Consider the following 19,664-nt stretch of genomic DNA (forward strand, 5'->3'; position numbering starts at 1 on the left):
AGCCCTTAGAGACTTCCAAAAGATATCTGCCATTATAGCTATCAAAAAAACAAAGTAACTGGGCAACTTGAACAAAAAGAAATTTACTACCCTATTTATAAAAGTATTTTACTCTACATATCAAACTGAAGTGCTCTGTGTGGGAATGGCATCGAAAGGTTTTGTTCCCTAAAAGCATCAAAAGGGATTTCTAAGCAGCAGAAGTGAGTGACGTGATGGACACAAGCTGTAGGTAGAGAGAGTGCAGGAGGCCAGCACTCTCTGTCATCTGTTCTGCTGTTCTGTTGAAGCAACAGGGGAAATGCATTAAACAGAAATAAGGGGGGGGGGGGCAGAATTTGGGTAACAAATGAAACAGGAAATGGAATCTTCAGATTATCTACAAACCTTTAGCAACCATAATCATGGAAGCAAATTACAATCAAGACATGCCATACTCTACATTTCCTGGGGTGCTTTTTATGTGAATTTAGCATAAATCTAGCCATCAGCCTCAACAGCATGTCATGCTTGTTTTCAAAGCCAGGCTAAGGAACTTGTCCCAGTTGTGTTATTTTTCTCCAGTACTGGAATTAATTTACTTTTAAGTTCAGATGAATCAGATGATGAATTTTAACAAGCCAGTGTTCCCCCCAAGCAAAATGCAGAGCTCATAAACCCCCATTTATCCAGTAATCAGTTTTTATTTCTCCATGGTGAATAATTCCAAAGACAGACCATGAAGCATTAGCTCAGTGTCAGCTGTATGCAGTAGGAGGAGAGGGCAGTCAAGAAGGAAAGGTCCAGCCCATGTGCCTTGGATGGACAGCTTGTGTCCATCATTTCTAAAATATCACTGCCCTTTGTCTCAAACTCACATGCTGCCAGATCACTTGGGTTATAGGTAAAGAAGTCCCTGTCAATAATTCCACAAGGCAAACTGAGTCTTGTCCAGAGTTCTGCCTCTTGTCTTTCCTGCTGCCACTCCCTTGTCTGCAACACGTTTATCCCATTTGCTCAGTGTGCAAACCATTTGCCCCAGCACATCCAGCTGCCAACATATCCATCACTGCCAACAGCTAAGAAGGAAACAAGGATCTCAGAAGGCTCCTTAAAGCTACCTCAGAGTCTAGACTGCTCTTGGTTCATCCCACAAATTGGTGAATGGTCCTGGGGAGAAGAGCACAGATGTCTGAGAGGCTCTTTCATCTCACCAGCCCTTCCGCTTTTGTTGCAGAGGGGAAAAAAGAATGTCAAGGAGCCTTTCCTTCCCTTCACAACTTCTTCCCTTCTGTGCTATGCAGTGTAGACTGAACTGAAGGCAGAGGAAGTGTTTAGGACTGAACCCACTGCTGAGCACTCACTCGCTGCCAGTCTACTAGGATTCATTACTATCTTATGCCAGTATCTCTCACACTTCAAAACCCACAGAAGTTGCCCTGTCCCTTGGCACTCTCCCAGTAATCCATCTTTTTCTACTGTCTGGGAACCTACAGGACACAACACACTATATCCACACAGAGAGTGAGAAGCACCCATTGTTTTCAACTAAAGGAGTTACTCCTTCAGTTTGAATAGGAGTTTCAGCCATAGGTTTGGTTTGGGGTTCAAACCCTGATCACAACACATCTAGGAGCTATGACCTCCACTGGGCTGCAGAACTCCTGGAAAAATGGCCAAAATCCTTGTGCCACACTTAGATAAAACTGTCAGACAGAAGAGAGTGCACAATCCAAGAAAGCAGCTGTAGGAACAGCAAGCAATTGCCTCAGCCACAGCCCTGATGAAGAAACTGTACAGCCACTCTGGCAGATACTGCATGAGCAGAGACAAAACAGATGACAAAGGTATATGTGTGCTGGGAGGGGGGAACTGAAAACAGAAGAGGGGTTAAGAAAAAAGTTAAAGCTTAAAAGAAGCAAGGGAATCTCAAGTAAGGAGCCATTATATTCCATTAATTTGAAGAGATCAGAGAGATCTCAAAGGACAAGTGCTACAAATATCTGGTCCTTTGTTTTAAAGCGATGTCTGTTCAGTCAGTAACTGCGTATTTGGGCTCTGCCTGGCTATGCTGTTCATGCACCAGCAGGCACTCTGTCTCCATTGATCCCAGTCAAGTTTATAATCAGAGGGGTTGGAGCAATATAATGAAGTGAGCTTCCCCATGCTGAGCAGAAGCCTTTTTAGCACTTAGTGAAGGAGAATTCATCATACCAACTGCTCAGTACAGCCACTGCACTGTCCTCGCTGAATCCTTTTGTGCCTCCTCAGTCAGGCCACCTTTGAAACAAGTTAAGTGGGAAAATCTGACTTCTAGTGGACAAAACACTAACAGCTCTAAATCTGAAACTAAAAAAGGAGTCCTTGTGAGTAATGAAAAGTCTGATCATCAAATTGTTCATAGTTAATTTGCAGTCAACATGATTTTGGTTGCTGTGTTTGACTGCATAACACCCAGCCCAACTGTGCCCTTCAAGAATTAGTGCACTACAAATAATGCATGACAACAGTACTCTGAGCTCAGTCCAGAAACAATATCTAGTTTCCTCTGCCTTGTGCAGGCAGCAAGCATGCCATAACTGTGCTGGACACTGGTGTTACTCACTGCGTAATCTCATATCACCGCCTTTTCTGAAAATCAAGATGAGAACAGACCACTAAGCATGGCTATAAAGTTTTCCTTTTTAGTATACAAAATCTGTAAAAGTCTTTCTTTTTAATAGTTAATCTACAAGAATATAGGAAATAGTAAAACCTAGTAATTTAGAATTTAGATATATTTTTAAAAATATCCATTTAAGGGGAACTAATCCTGAAAAAACTTAATATTGGTAAGTAAAAGCAATATAATGTTCATCCAAAAAAGGCTAGAGAAACAGTTTGGAAACTCCTTGAATTTACTGGAGTCTAAAATTGAGAAAGGTGAATACGCAAGATTTGCGTTCTACAAGATTTGTGTACCTGTGTTCTGTAATTTTTTCCTTCTAGTATCTTGACATATCTGAGAGATTTCCTTTCAATATCTGTTACAGCAATCTAATACATATCCTGGCTACTCCCTGTTCTCATTTTTGCATTCTCTGTTGTACTGTCATCACCTTGCTTCATGCTCAAGAATAAGACCAAGGACTAAATGTCAAAGTGAAGGAGAGCGACAGTGATCTTATGAACCCCACTATACTGCAGAAATTTTATTTTCAGAGGTGCTAGCTACCAGCAACCTCTATTGACCTCTTCTAAATTGTGGGCATGCTCATGATGTCTGATATTCAGAAGCAAATAGAACAATCTAACTAATTCCAGATTACTATGTTCATATGTTATTATTTCAGATTACAGTTTTAAATAAAGAAGTTGAAAATGGAGCTGCCAATAGCTAACAGCTCTGCACTAAGTGCATGCCTATCTATCTACCTGTAACCAGTTTCCAAGAGTGCACAAAAAAACCACGGCTTGCCGGTTAGTTAAGGTCTTACTAGTTCTATCAAACCCCAACAGATGTATCCGTGGAGGAGGGCCAAAATCCATTAGATCTAGCAAGGGAGAAAAATTGGATGAAGAAACCCATATCAAAGCACATTTCACTATTTTAACTTGAGATACCCGGAAGATAAGTTCTGAAGTGAGAGTAAATTTAACATTCTACAGCAAGTAGAGTCTTCAGCTGAGATGAGCTCAGCATGAGACTACTACCTTGAGAAACAAACCCAAACATATCACTGCTCTGACACCCACCATCTCACCAGCCACCTTTCCCTGCTTGCTACTCTAATTCTGCACCTTCATCCACTAAGACATCACCTTAGTGCTCTTTCATATTTATTGCTGCTAATTAAATGACAGAAACATGTAATTTAGACTAGTGTTGAAGCTAAGTCAGATTTTGTCCTAAAGTGATATAGTAGAAAATTTGCAAACTCCTAGAAACACCGAGCATTACCAGAGGAATAGTTACAATGAGATCCTGCTGAGGAGATACTGCACTGTCACAACTGTAGAAGTGTTTCAGGATTGTATTTCCAGCTAAAACAATTGCAGTAAAGATATACCAAAAAAGCTCAGGCAAGACTAGCTAAAGCACTGGTCAGCAGGTTCTATGGTCCAAAAAATGTGTCCCATGAAAACACAACCCCACCCTCTATGCTGTTGGGTTGTTGTTTTTTTCCTTGTTTCTGACTCAGGCAATACTTGCTAGTAAAGCTGCCATTTTGCCTGCTGCATTGCAGAATTCCTGCTTTCTACCATTCCAGAAGATCTTATGCAGGCTCTAATAATCAAGCAGTTCTCTGTTATCAACAGTTATTTTATTGTTGTCAAAAGCTACAGAAAATATTGGGCAGCCAAATGCATAAACACATAAAAGCATCAGTAAGTGTAAACCCAGGTCAGAACTCCCCTCCTCAGGAAACAGGATGTACAGTGTTTTCCTGTGCATCTTTTAACCTCTTATCTCCACTGTGATCACATTCAATACTGTTGTCTGTTGTAAAGACTAGTTAGAGGAACTTCTGAATAGCTTCCACTGAGAGGAGAAATATTAACTGGTAGTGTTTCAATTTTCTTAGTTTGCATGAGAATAACAAAATTTACCTTGTCATAATAGTATCTGAGCGCTCGGCTCAGCTTGTCATAATTCATATTAGTTTTGTTTTTTCTGAGTCCCCACAGCTTAGCCACTTCTTCTGCCTTGAGTAGCTTGAATTCGCCATCATTAGACGTCCAGCAAATCAGGTGCTCATGTTTCTGGTCTAGCAGCAACTGCAAAAGGAACTGCCACAGTGTGATTGCACTCTCCATACCTACAAAGGACAAAGGAGAGCAACAGTGTGAAAAACATCTGGGAGCAAGTGTTCCACCCAACACTCGTTTCAGTAATAAGCTCTGTGTAGGAGTCATCCTAGGTAATTGAGAAAAGGGAAGCTACTATATAATTTACAACCAAACATCCACAAAACCTACAGGTCTTCCACTCCTCTTTCAGTATTTTTTCCCACTGCTATTTTCTGAAGCAACACATAAAATAGAGGAAGTATTTAGAAAGGCACTGCCCACATAGTTCATGTGGTACAAGGTCATCTCCAGTTGGTGTCTTCCATTCAATGTATGCAATCACACTTCAAAGGAACATATGGGAGAAGGAGAAAGACTTGATGTAACTATCCACTGAAATGGGACTGAAAACCTGCTCTTTACTGTCATGGGGAGTATACTGAACTTGTTCAGGTAGGTCACTGTGAAAAAGGGGCGGACGAGGGAAGACCAGAGCAGTTGCCTTTGATTAGAGGACCAGAAACCACACTCATTCCCCCCTCCCACCACACACACTTGTCTTCCCAGTATCATATAGCCTTTGCCTATTTTGTTTTTTCCAGGGCCTGAAATTACTGTTGCTGCTTCTGTTTGCCAATTCGAATAGCTCAAAAGATATTCTTTATTTGTCAGGAATGCTGAAAGTTCAGTACCCTTATGCGCAGTAAAATAAGTGATATTTACCCTGAACCTCTCTCTAACAGGGATCTTTTATTATCATAGGTACCGCTGAGAACTATATTGGAGGAATATTTTTAACAGTGCCTGAGTCTCACGTCTAAGGTTGTTTGAATATTTTTTTTCTCTGCTAACTGCCTGGGCTACTGAGCCCTTCCTAGAATAAACCTTTTGTTCAGGCACTGCAATAGAAGGATAAACTGAAGACTAGCTATATTCAAACTCAGCACGGGCATATACACAACTTAAAATCTGGGATCGTTATCACTGATAACAATTTATCATTTTAATGAAGATGCAGCTAAAATTGACCTTTTAAACTAGAGAAATAAAAAAATAAATTTTCACCCACTTTCAACACTCCTAGCCTTCGCATGTTAACATTGGATCAAATCATTTTTTCTTGGCTTCTTCTGATTCTTAATTTGGACAAGTTATATTGCTGGTATTGCTGGGTTGACTATGGTGCTAATGGGGCTAATTATTACCTAACCCACCTCTCTCCATGTAACAATGGATATTTTTGTTTTTATCTAGACAAGCTCACGATTTTTGCTTATTTTGTTTACCAATACATTATTGTTTGTGCCCTAACAGATGACATGGACAGGATGCCAGGCTTGCTGCCTGACGCTTCCCTGGATGTGAGGACCACAAGAGGGCACAAGACTTCCAACTATCTACCATAGGGAACAAAACAGCAGGCGGCTGCAGGAACAGCTGCTTCTCCAGGTCTGCCCCAGCACAAAGGAAATCACGGTGCATAAGGTTCACTAGTAAAAAGAAACTACATAAACTTCACTCGTGTAAAACAAGTTGATGATACTAGAGAACGCTGTCAATAGTTTTACAGAAAAACAGGATTTGGAGCTGTGTTTTGGTCCAAATAATTACTAACTACACTGGCCAAACAAGGGTTTGCAGAATTAATGATGGTTTTACTATCCCTGCAAAATCCTCAGTTCCCTAATTAACTGAGAATCCCGCCTGCATGACAAGGACAAAAACACCTATTCCTGATGCCCAGCTGTATGACAGAGTAACTACACAGCACCTCCAAGGGTCATTAGAGGACTCCCAGGACTGTTAGGGATCCTTGAAACAGAACTGCCTATATGGATGGTTTGGCACTTTCAAAGGTTTGCATTTGCTTCACTGCAATTCTATTCAAATATAATACAAATTATACAAATTTCATACAAATTCTTTTCCGCATAGTGTAAGGCAAGAAAAAAAAGTATAGCTAGAATTAAATATATCTGAAAATTACTCACTTTACAGTCTTTAAAAGTTCCTTTAAACTACACCATCTGAGCAAGTATTAACCTCTTTCGCAGATGATTTATCTATAACTTCACAGATTAAATAAAGTGTCCCTATACACAGATATACATCATATATACTTTCTAATTAATATTTATAAATTTTGCAATTTACTTTGCTAAAAAAGTGTAGTTATATACAACCATATTCCTTCAAAATAATCCTAGTTTCTGTATATCATGTATTATGCAGTGATACCCTGCACAATCTCAGCTTGTATCATGCCACACTTCCAAACAAGAAATCACAAATGGAACTTTTTTTGCCTTGGAAAATCATTAGTAACTTATAAATATCTTTCTTCAAAATTTCATTAAATTGTGTACAGATGTTCCATGCTACAAAGACCTGCCAGTAGAACTTCAGCTGAGGAAAATAAAAATGGAAGAGAATTATAGAAGCACCAATACAAACTTCAGCACTATATCATTAACCAAAACAGTATAATGCCTCAGAGACACAATTCTCTCATCCAGATCTTAAACTACACCTTCCTTCAAATGATCAGCAATTGTGGCTCTTGAGAGAGTTTAGGTGGAAGTGAACTCAAAGGGAAGAGCATTTTGCTGCAGCCTCTTCCATCCTCTGCCTAAGTTCACCTCTGCCTAAGAACACTCATAGGGTAACTACAGCTAACTTTGTAGTACACTTTCTATTACGAGCCTTGTTTTTTGATGCTTATCATTTGTTAAATGTAAACAGTTTGGGATTCGATTTTATCTACTGAACATGGGCCTCAAGGTGACTCAGCCATAGGCATAAGGTAAAATGCATGAACAGCACAAGCCTGGGCCAGAGCATCCTACTGGACTACTCACACCATAAATCACATGTCCTGGTGAGTAAGGAGATGTGACTTCCATCAGGTTATTACATAAAAGGTTACTGCCGCCTTTTTCAAAGTGGTTCATTTCTTCAGCCAGCTGAGATGCACACATAATCTCTGGGGGTCACTTCAGGTGCTGGATCAAGGGCAGATGGCTGTGGTGGGATTAGATTTAGGCAGCTCCTCACCACCCTGCTTGCCTTACCATCAGCTCTCCCAAGTGAATGGCTCTGAATGGGCTTTATAAAGGACTTGTGTACCTCTGAATTCAGCATCGATGTGTTTAGTTGGTATATGCATAAATCTTCCACTGGGTATGACCTAAGTCTGCCCCTACAGAAATGAGATTAAAACAGCTCAGTGCTGCATTGTGCTTCATCCCTCCATCTGCCACCGAGTTCCTGCATAAAGCTTCCCATATTGCTGGTATAGCAACTATATGTATGATTCCTACATGAGGCAAATCATGCTAATTACATTTTCAGCTGATTATTAATTGTATGGTCCTTCTCTTCTAAGCACCAAACTTGAGGCGTTCAGGTCTGAGTTGCACTGAATATTCACAGCTGTAAATTTAACACAAGCCTTGTGCTAAACATATATGGTGAAGTAAAACCTCAAATTCCTTAAATTCTGTAAACTGGTGTTAATCTTTGCATCTCATTTCCATTCTGTAAAATGTGATTTGCAGGGGAATAGTTATAGCAGGATGCTCTGTCTGGAATGGGGTAAAACCAATAGAACAATGCCCTGTTTGCAAATCTGTTAGTGGTGAATGGAGAGGGGTGCTTCATGCTGCTTTTGGTGTTGAATAATGCTGAAACCAGACAACTTACCTAAAGCTGCTGAGATGACACTGGCCTGGAGACATCTGATCACTTTGTACTATAAAAGTCCAGTCATACCTTTTAAGGGCAGGGTTTTCCTTCTTGGAGTGTGTGTCTCTTGAGTGGGGATGCCCCTCAAGGTTACTCCTTGAGGCAGAGCAAAAGAGAATTGCCCACAATTGTTGGTATGAGTGAGTAACTTAATAATTGTTTTTTGCCAGCTTTAATATAATCGCTTCAATATTGCTTCAAAATAGTGCACTATACTAGTAGTTATAGCTTCTATACTGTGTAGTAAATAATCTTGATTTAAGATCTTTTTGTCTAACTGGTATCATAATATATAATTTATTTTTATATAACTATATCTAGTATAAAGGTTTAATTACACCTATATGATCCTCTAGAAATAAACTGTTGACAAAATCTGGGGCTGAGACTGGATCCAGCCATACCTAGACTCAAGAGTTTAGAAAGCAAAGGGGTCCTTTCTGCACCCTGTGACTCAGCAGGAGGGCTTCTCTCATAACCTTTGCCCTGAAGCTCCCATTCTGTCTATGACCAATTCCCATTCTTCCTGTGACAATAGAAAAAATGTAAGATTCTGTGGTGACAGGATTTTTTTACTGACGCAAAACATTTCATTTCCAGTCAGGTCAATAAAAGTATTAACCTGTCTTTCTCTACAGGCACCCTTTTGGGTTCCACAACATATTAACTATCCTCTTGGGAGGACAGCATGGCCACACAGTGTACTAAGGCTTAACCTGTGCCTCATTTGAGTGGTGGAGCAAAGGAATCACATGGCAGATGTATTAGAAGACATGAAATTTAACCAAAAATCTGGTACCTGTATTAAAAGTCATTATACATTATGACTGAGAGGAGTTGGAAATCTTCAGAAAACACTGAATTTCATTTATGTATTCTCTAATTCTTCTGAATTTTTACTGACTCAAAGGGAATTCAGTGTCTTGCCTTAGTTTGACAGAAAGGGGTCTTAGGATGTGGTCACTTCCTACAGTGACCACATTTCATTCAACTCTTTATTAATACTAAATGGTAATAATAATAATAATTCCTGTTACTTCTGTGCTCAGTACAAGATTGAAGACGGGGCACTAAATAATACATGGAACCACACACTGAATTACATGGATTAGAAGAAAAATAGTTTTATATAAGCCCTTATTTAGATAGTGACACCCATCAACGGTACAGAATGGGAAAGGCAACCTATGTTAGAAACATATATTCTGTGTCATGGAAAGCCTAATCAAAATTCATGTAGACAAAACAGTCAATTTTTTAATCCATTTTAACTTTGACACATCTGATTTTGCAATCTTACCATTTTTTAAATACTTATACAATGCCTTTGACAGCCAAAGATGTTTTCTAAGCCATGAAACAAAATTTGACCTGACCTAGATAGCCTAGTAATTTTACTTTTTGATCAGTTCCATTGATCCACCGCTGATGCAAATAATCACAGGCATAGTTAGAATGAATTACATTTGGAAATGCTGTGTTAAGACAGCAAAACAATATTTCAGGACTGAGTTTTCTTGAAAATCCATTTCTCAGGCAGCTGTGACAGTACACTAACACCATCTGCATTAACAATTTACATTCCTTCCAGTACCAACTGCATGATCAGTGTGATACTACATGCTCTCCACACCCCAAATTTTAAGTCCAGGACTGATGCCAGAAGGAGGCAATGCAAGATATTTGTGCTGATAATACTGCTCCTATTTATTTCAACCAAATTGAGGTACTAACAAAAATGCCTAAACTTGGAGTGGCAGCCAAGTTAACACCACAAGCTCCTCCTGAAGAGGATAACAGAAAAGGACAGAGACATCCATAGCAAGTGTTCCATCTGATAGGATGCTCCTGTAAAGGGGGTACCCAAATTCCTCATTTCAGCAAGGGGCTTACATGCCAAACACTGTCTCTCCCTTTAGTGCATGGAGACTGCCCTTTACCAACATGAACAAACATTATGAAAACATTACATAAGTTACACTAGAAATAGTTAAGACACAAGAATACATGTGCTGATGAGCCGCTGTAATTTTTGTTTTTACCAAGACAATACATATGAAAAAATGTCAGTCAGTAAAGTGGCATTAAGGTCCAAAAATACAGTCATTAACCTGGTGTGCAAAATAAAGCAAATAAGCAGGCCACCTTAAATCCAGGCAGTGGAAAACCAGGAGGCTCAGAGACAAATCTAGCTAAATAAAAAGCTCAGTATTAAGAAAGATTTATGGCATGAACTGTGAGATAAGCAGGATAGTCTTTGAGGCATTAAGTTTTGTAGGACTCTTGCTCAGGAAAAGCTAGATGAAAAGGGCAAAAAGCTGGAAAGCAGCTCTGTAGCATTCACAACTTCTGCAGAGGTCCTTAGCTTCCATACAACTATGTTACAGCTGTAATATAGTTCTGTTCTCACACAAAGTCCAGGTTTCCTACTTGGATTCTTTCTCCCACTCTATGCTAGCTCCCCCATAGCCTTTCTAAAATAAAGAGGTGTACTGCTGATCCCAGATAATCAACATGAACAAGTTCTGAGGGCTAAAACTAGGAATCCGCCAGGCATTAAGATCAAAAACAGCCCCTTTTGCTTTAGAGGGTCTGCAGAGGAACAACATCTGGAAGTCTGAGCTACAAACCACGTCATGGGACTTGGAGCAGAGGAGGGACAGCTGAGTGGGACAAACTGTCTGAGGAACTCAGCAGCTGAAAAAAAAACAGCTGGAGATCAATTAAATCAAGAAGACATAAAAGGTGCTAGACAGCATTATGCCCTATAGGTAGTCACAGAGAGAGGGTGATCAGACACGTACATGAAAAGGATTAAGAGGCTGAGTCAGGGCAGGGAAATTTATTTCCCTTAGCATATGAAGAAACTGCTGATTCCTTCTGTAGCCAAAGCAGCTGCAAAAGACTCAGCTCCTTTTTGTATGCCCCATCACAGCAGGCACACACCTCCACTTACATTTCCTTTACAAGCACGTGTGCTTTTGCAAGCGCACAGCATTTCTCAGTAACAGACACCTCTTTTTACCACTTCAGCTACTCTGGAAAACGTGTGTATACTTTTTGAATGTCCACGTACTGGTTTTGTATCCGAATTCTGTCCAGCACGTTTCCCTGGGCAGCGTGACGCGGGGCATTGTTAAATTTCTCATTCACGTTAGCATTCAGCTTCCTTTATTTCTGCAGGTTGCAGCCAGGAAACTGGAAAATGGGCCACAGGAAACCTGGCCTCCTACATCTGTCCCAGTTTGTAATAGCAGCTCTGGTTTTATTTTTCTAAGTGTCTCAGGTTCATTTTAACCCTTGAGAGGACTACTGCAATAACATGTGCAAGAATGTGACTGTTCTGACATTATTTTTTTTAACCATCATTTCTCAGTACTAGAAATAGAGATTTTTGCTTAACTAAATGCACGTAAAATTATATTAATACTTAGAAAATAAACAGATATGTGAGTTTTTAAAAAAACTCATGTTGGAAATCACCAAAACAATTCCATTCCATAATAACAAATATCAAAGAGTTTATATGGAATAAGGTAGTCTCTATATACATTCTAAACATAGTTCTACAGTCTGTATGAAAAGTTGAACAGCTTATAAATCCTCTAGGACAATTTTTCTTTCCATAAAAAATTGAAGCACTTTGGTTTTGCATTTAATTACAGAAGCAAAAGAGTAGCAATCAAGAAAAGAAACTTTCCTAAAATAATCAAAAAATCTATCAGCCATAACATTTTTCACTGAAAATTCATCCGTATAACAGTGAATATATCATGAGAGGTTAAAGACAATTGCCAAATCTGCCCAAGTGTTTGCTCAGAAACATTTGAATGAACAAGGCAAAAGGCTGAGTCAGTCCTAACACTTTATTTCTCAACAGAGATGCTTCAAGGGTGATAAATAGGATGTGGTTGGTGAAGAGTTAGTGATTCTGCCAGAAAGGAGGAAAAACAAATATCCATTTGTTTACTCAAAGTTTTCAAATACGCATCAAAGGAGATCTTACTGCTAATTTAATTGAGGTTGAAAAAATAAGCTCACAACTAAATGTTTAAATATACCTCATTTCATTTGATGCAGAACTTTCTCTGGTAAAGGTAGTAAATCAAACTCGTGGTGTAACCCATACCCAGGGCACTTCAGAGAACCGACTATATGTATGATACAGAATGCCGGTAATTTTTCCACATCCAGCAACCAGGACATTTCCTGTGAGAGCATCCTCCAAGTCCTTCCATTGTGTTGAAACTGCAAAAACTTTCTAAATCAGGACTTCCTCCTATTATATTTTAGAGGCGTCTTTCTGGGAAATGCAGATTCAAGTGGAAAAAAAAAAAAAAAGGAATTCCTGCAGCACCACCCAGTGGAAACATTAGAAAAAGCTACAGGGGTGCCCCAGCACAAAAGTTCCAATTTACTGCAAAATTACAGTAATATTGCCACACAAAGCCGGACTGGTTTAAAGATGTGCCAAAAAAGCAGAGAGGATTTTGCCAGCCAATGTACTTAAAAGAGCCACGTGAGCTATGCCTACTCTGCCACTCCTGCATATTAGTCTTCTCTTAACTTTAATTCTAATTTAAAAGATTATTTACAGTAAAAATCTACAAGGTCTCCTTCTCAAGCAAGAATACCCACTGTTATGGCCCAGCACATTTAAAAAAATAAACAGCCTCCCGTGGTTAAGAGCAACATAAAAGAGACAGCAGCAAGATCTAGCAAAATATTAAGGAATTACATCAAGTTCCACTGCAGAAAAGAAAGCCTTCACACACATGTCCAGTAATGCTTTCAGTAGGTACATTTGGTAATAAAATGTTTGCAGTTTTTAATTGTTTTACCTAAGTCAAAGAAAGCCGGAGGCAGATGTCCAAAGGAAGAAAGTTCTGCAACCTTTAAATTAATACAACAAAGGACTGGTTGCCTGCCAAGCAGAGGTGTGATGACACTGCCTTTAAAACACGAGTATACTCACATTCTCTGTAAGGATGCACTTCAAGAAACAGTTTTAATCCCACTGGAGTGACAGTCCTTAGTAGGAGGGAATATGGCTACTTGCTTCCCTGTGAAAGGCTTAAAAATAACCTGCTCAATTATTTCTAAAGTGAGCTGTAAACAAAACTACAGAAATCCGTAATGGCTCCAACTGTTCACCTTGGGACAGACATAAAATGAATGCAGACTCTTCGCACTGCTTTCTGTCTGCTCATGTGGCGCACATCTGTGGCATGCTGACAACACGCTATGCTGCAATCCAAGGGACTCCTGCTTTCAAAGCCAGCCTTATGTGTTTATTTTTCCCATATGACTTTCTCTTACATTTTTGTCGGCATCAATAGGACACAGGTCATGATTACTTGACTGTCCTGTATAAAATTTCTGACGGTCCCAGGGCTAAAGAGAGCAGAGGTTACAACCTCCAGGAACAGTGGCCATTCTAAAAGTTTACTTGACATATCAAGTGATGATTACTCTCAAATGTAAATGCTTTTTCCTTATATGAACTCCCTTCTTTAATTGAAATATTAAAATTTGCAATTTGTAACTTATGCTAGTGGCCCTAATATTTTAAATGGTGTATTAATACTATCTGCTGTCTCAAATGTTGCTTTAATACATTTCATATTCAAATGTTTAAACTAATCTTCCCCTTGCCACTGATTTTTCCTAGACTAAAACTTAGATAAACACAAAGGTCTTTTTTTATACTGTGAGCAGAAAGGAACCTGGCCAAAAGGACAGGAAAGAGTCTTCGGAGTTCTGTTCAGACAAACCAAGGGGGCTGGCAATTTTCATGAGACCTGAAGCACAGCAAGATCATCACAGCTTAGACTGGCAGTCAGAGCTTTCCTTATGATGTACATTGCTGAATTTTCAGAATTTGCTGGATTAGGAAAATGAGCCATTAAAGTACTAAATAACATACCAGCTTACCTGTATATTGCCATGTTGCAAGGCGTCAGTCATAGCATTACACCGAAAATGGTGTAACACAGTTCAGCAGATGGTAACCTACATATATAGAGTCATTTTACCTGGACAGTTTGTTCACAAAACATTAGTGCTATTGCAGTAGTTCTTGGAGCACGAGCCAGAGTGTAAGATCTTTAGTCCTAAAAAATGAGCAACTAATCACAGCACTAGTCAAGGTCTGTATTTTTCACTTTAAATGAGATTTCAGCCAACAGAAGATCTGGCTGCTACTCTCCTGTACTGTCTGTGTCCTGTCTGCTTAAACTATGCTGCTGCAAACTATGGATGAGAGACAAATGGGACACTATTTCAGTGATTACAGAAAACTTTGCTGTATACAAAATGCTCCCTCTCCTCAACTTGGATGAGACTGCACAGTCAGTATTATTGCACCCTACTTCCAGGGAATCAATCTAGCCTTGATACTGCTCTGTTTGGAATAGTTTTCATCACAGAATTTCAGCACTGAAGCAGGAGTACTGAAGGAGTGCTGCAGTCATTCTGATTACAGAATCACAGAATCAATCAGGTTGGAAAAGACCTCTGAGATCATCAAGTCCAGCCCATGACCCAAGGCCACCTGTCAACTAGACCATGGCATTAAGTGCCACATGCAGTCTCTTCTTAAATACCTCCAGGGACTGTGACTCCACCACCTCCCTGGGCAGCCCATTCAAATGTCTGATCACTCTCTCTGTAAAGAATTTCTTTCTAATGTCTAACCTAAACTTCCCCTGGCAGAGCTTAAGATGGTGCCCTCTTGTCCTACTGCTGGTTGCCTGGGAGAAGAGACCAACCCCCATCTGGCTCCAACATCCTTTCAGGTGGTTGTAGAGAGTGATGAGGTCTCCCCTGAGCCTCCTCTTCTCCAGGCTAAACAGCCCCAGCTCCCTCAGCCCCTCCTCATAGGGCCTGTGCTCGAGTCCCTTCACCAGCATTGCCCTGCTTTGGATACTCCCCAGTGTCCTTCCTAAACATCCTTTCTATACCAGCCCTATTCTACACTCACAGGTTGCTAAACTAACCACACACGCCAGTTGCTCTGAGTCTGCTCTGAGTCACTGGACTTCACAGAGGTCTCTATCTAAAATCTGAACACACATTCCCATCTCAGCTATGTTAGTGTAGCATGGAAGAAATTCTCTGAAGGTAGTCAACTTTCTCCAGATTTCACTAACTGAGCGGCAATAGGAATTTGTTCTAACTTTCTAAATGCTTTTTAAAGATTGTTTCTTCTCATGAATTACTGTTAATTGCTGGGAAGAGATAATGGTGGTACTTCAGTCTATAAACTTTTTGTGCTGTATTGTGACTTGATACAGCAAGGGACTCTCAAACATTACCACAATATAAACATTTAAAAACAGAAGCAGTCATTAGCATCCTTTTCAAAAAGCTTAAACTGAAATACGTTTGATCAATTTTCATCAAAAAAACCAAACAACAACAACAACAAAAAGAAGAAATATACAGATATACAGTAAAGAGGTGCTGTCTCCACATTAGAGGCAAATGGATGCACAATAGAAATCTGTTTTCCAGATGAACTATCAGCTGTGTTGCAAAATGAGGATGGGAAACTTACAGGAGGACATTTGATTAAAAACATTTAGATTCTTTAGATGAAGTATATAATCCCAGTCTACTCTTTTTTGTACAACTGTGGAAGCGTGTCTTATACAACATCTTTGTTGGTTCATTAATGTTTTCAGAAAAAGACCCATCTTGTAAAATTGTATTAATGGGACTTAATTCTTCGGTTAGTGCCTAGAAAGCTTTCACTTATTTAGAATGATTGTTAAGAATCATAAAAATTACAAATGATTCATTACATAATTTAATGACAGCTAAAACTAAAAGACAATGTGTAAGATGTAAGTTTTCCTCTCACAGTAGTTCAAATGATCTTCAAGTTAGGATTCAAAAGGTAAGAAAATTGTATACTTTAAAGCTCAAGAAACTAAGACAGGGTTTTTGCATGAGAGCCAAAAAACATTAATATGTAGTAAACTAGTACTTGCAAAGATCATTCAAGTTATATTCTGAATCTTCATATAATGAGTAGTAAATTGGCAAGCAGAGACACAGATGTGTGAAATGACTCCTGAAATGGGTCTGGGAGAAGCCACAGAATTGGCAGTATTGTTCAGACAGTATATCCTGACACTGCAAAATGTAAAGTAAAGCTATGGAAGACTTGGAGGACCCTTGCAAGAGCAAGCAAAAGCTACTCCAATGCCTTAGTTACATTCAGCATGCAGTTGGTCTCAGTCCATTAACAGAAGTGCTGACACACTCAAAAGTAAATACATGCCTAAGTACTTTAAAAGATCAAAACAAAGTGTGTAGCTTCCTACAGAAATTCTTCTCCTGAAAATCCTGAGCTGTATCTAACTGCTCAGATGTAGACAGATCATGTTATAGTCTTCAGAAACCTTTCTTTACATTGATTTTGACTGGTATTTATCTTAAAAAAAGTTCATAGGTGTCATCATACAGGTGAGCAGTTTTCAACACCTGGCCATGCCCACAGGGGTCAATGGACCTTTCTCCTGAAGGCAAGGCAGAAGCACCACAGTACTACAACAGTAGGCACAACTGCTCAGAAATAATTATGGATCCACAGATACAAAAAGGACAAACCCCACTACTCTTGGTAAACACAGCAATGCTACTTAAGCAGCCCAAAATCAAGGTGCTGGAAACTGTAACTCCATAAGAGTAAAAAATGTATCATTTCATTACCTGCCTAGGCCATGGCAAAATTTGGCCTCTGATGTTCTTAACTGCAATATAAAATATTACTTAAATATTTAGTTGTTCAGCACAATATGAGACACTGCCCATGAATTACATTGACTAAGTAGATCAACAGCTCCAGTGTACTTTTTTAGTACTGCAAAAAACTGCCACAGTATTCATACAATATTAGAAAAGCAGAAAGACTATACACTTATTAAGTGGCAGGTAGTGCCTCTGTAATATTTTCATACTAATGCTTATGGCAGGCGTTTTCTTTAGTTCTTGCTTTTATAAAAGCAGCATGTGTCCTTCAAAGAGCTTCTGAATTAAAATCCACTCTTAACAGCAAACCCTTAAGAACCTGAATTCTGATATAATTACTGACATATAAAACCACAATGACTAAAAGTAAGTTTTAAGGACAAAGATGAATTTCTTCTTGTGAAGTGCACAGATGAGAGCTACTTTGTGCTTCATCTGCTTTGTTTCCATCCATGCAGCCTTGTATTTTGTGGTGCGATGAGCTGGACTTCCTGTGCCTACACCTTGACATTCCCCTCAAAATTGTGACTAAATCTTTAATCATTCATTATTCAACAAAATACTTCAACATGAGAACAGACATATTCTGTCTTTCAAGAGCTCTCAACAGCCTCCAGATACTTGTTGATTCATTTAACAAGCCACAGACAAAGTAAACATCTGCCTAATGATTCAAGACTATGAGATTCCCTATTGTGGGAAACACTGAGAAAGCCATGGTGAATCAATCCCGGGATATACAGCCCAACAGGACTTTGACAGGCCCGTCAGTGACAGCCTGTGGCATGAACCATTGGGTGTGGCTACCAGAGATAGACAGCAGCTCAAAACCAACAGTACTCTTTGAAACTGGCCCAGGCTAACTGTCCTATAATCAGTGTCACAGCTCCAAAACTGACTCCAGCAACAGCATGATGCGCATTGGACCCACCTCCACCAGAAGAAAACCAGGGACTGATAAATCACCTCAACTGCACAAGTGAGTCCAACCTGCCATACCTTTATGGGAAGTAGTAGCTAATTTATCAGTTCTTCGCTCTCTTAGATTATTTAGCACTATGACAGAGAACCACTCACGGAGATAATGGTAACTACATGAGCTTACAAAGTTTACATGGTGTCACCAAGACACATTAGCTAAAATACTTTCTCATAAACACATGCATCACAAATAACCATGTGTTGGTGCTTCCACTCTTATCCTGTGCTCCTTTGTCCTTAGTAGCCAAATGTCTGTTTATTTTGGCACCTATTTCTTTCTTCTGAAGTAACATGCTGTCATGTCATTGCACTTCCAAGGCTAAGATTTGTATTTTCTGTACAGCTGATGGACCTCTATGTCCATTTTATGTATACCTACCTTCCTACATTTAAACATATGAGCCTCAGAGCAAGCAACAAGCTCCAGGCACCTTGGTGAACCTGCAAATTGACTTTCATTCTGTGCTAAGTCCTTCAGAACCAGTTTTTGATCAGTATTTGTGATCACTTGATTAATAACACCTGCCTCTAAGGATACCTCTGTCATAAGAATGCCTTCAACCCAAGAAGGGCATTACAACGAGTAGGTAAAATTTACATAATTGGACTTTCTGCACAGCAAAGAGGGAATACCTCAGTCTTTGGAGTGAAACATTTGATTTCTTTTCATGATTCAAGTTTAATAAAGTAACATTAAGTAACAGGAGCAAAGAACCATTGTGAATCAGTAAGCAGTGAGAACTGCTAATGAATAAAACAAAATACATTTTTGTTTCTACATATTAAAGTGTCCATGTGCATAGTATTATAAACAGTTACAAGGAAAGCTGTAGCTGAGTTTCTTCCCTGAGACCGTGTTGCTTATTTCAGATGTTGCATCCAGGTAGAGTCAGCGATATCATAAAGGATATAAACCTGAAGATTTTTTTCTTTTTAGGACAACTCCCAGAGGTGATTTGAAAAATCAAGATGTAAGCAAAGATGATAGTATCTGAACACTTAACAGACAATATATATTCTTCTCATACACTTTTATGCCTTGTAAATTAAAAGAAGTAAAGAATAAAATCATACTTACAGTAAAAACGCCTTTAATACTTTTTTATTATTTGAGCGGAAACTATCATGCATTATATGATATTTGGATTTTTTTTTCTATTTCAAACGGAACCGTTGTTTTTTTAACACATCTACAGACTACTTCTCATTCAGTCTTTCAAATTTACAGAACACACAACCATAATACTATTACTACATTTGTTTTTCTATAGGACATCAAGATGTTTTAGACTTAAATTGAGTGAACATAATATATGAAATTTGTGTGGATAGACTACATATATACATATATATATTTACGTATGTGTGTGCTTCATGTAGATGGCACAATGAAATTCCAGCAATATTTAATGCAGTAAGTGGACAATTAAATA

General features: G+C 39.1%; 1 protein-coding gene across 3 annotated transcripts in view; it reads right to left on the reverse strand.

The window, feature by feature from the left end:
* The window catches only part of ELK3 (ETS transcription factor ELK3), a 36,620-nt gene that overhangs the window by 13,952 nt on the left and 3,004 nt on the right, over nt 1-19,664 (reverse strand). For 2 of the 3 annotated variants that reach the window (XM_064655404.1, XM_064655405.1), the window contains exon 2: nt 4,570-4,778. The exons of the other annotated variant lie outside the window; for it this stretch is intronic. In XM_064655404.1, coding sequence (XP_064511474.1) covers nt 4,570-4,776 — 207 coding nt within the window. In that variant the 5' untranslated portion in view covers nt 4,777-4,778. The remainder of the gene's footprint in view (nt 1-4,569; nt 4,779-19,664) is intronic. 3 annotated transcript variants of the gene reach the window in all.

Source organism: Pseudopipra pipra, chromosome 5 (genome assembly GCF_036250125.1).
Source record: "Pseudopipra pipra isolate bDixPip1 chromosome 5, bDixPip1.hap1, whole genome shotgun sequence".
NCBI classification, from domain to species: domain Eukaryota; kingdom Metazoa; phylum Chordata; class Aves; order Passeriformes; family Pipridae; genus Pseudopipra; species Pseudopipra pipra.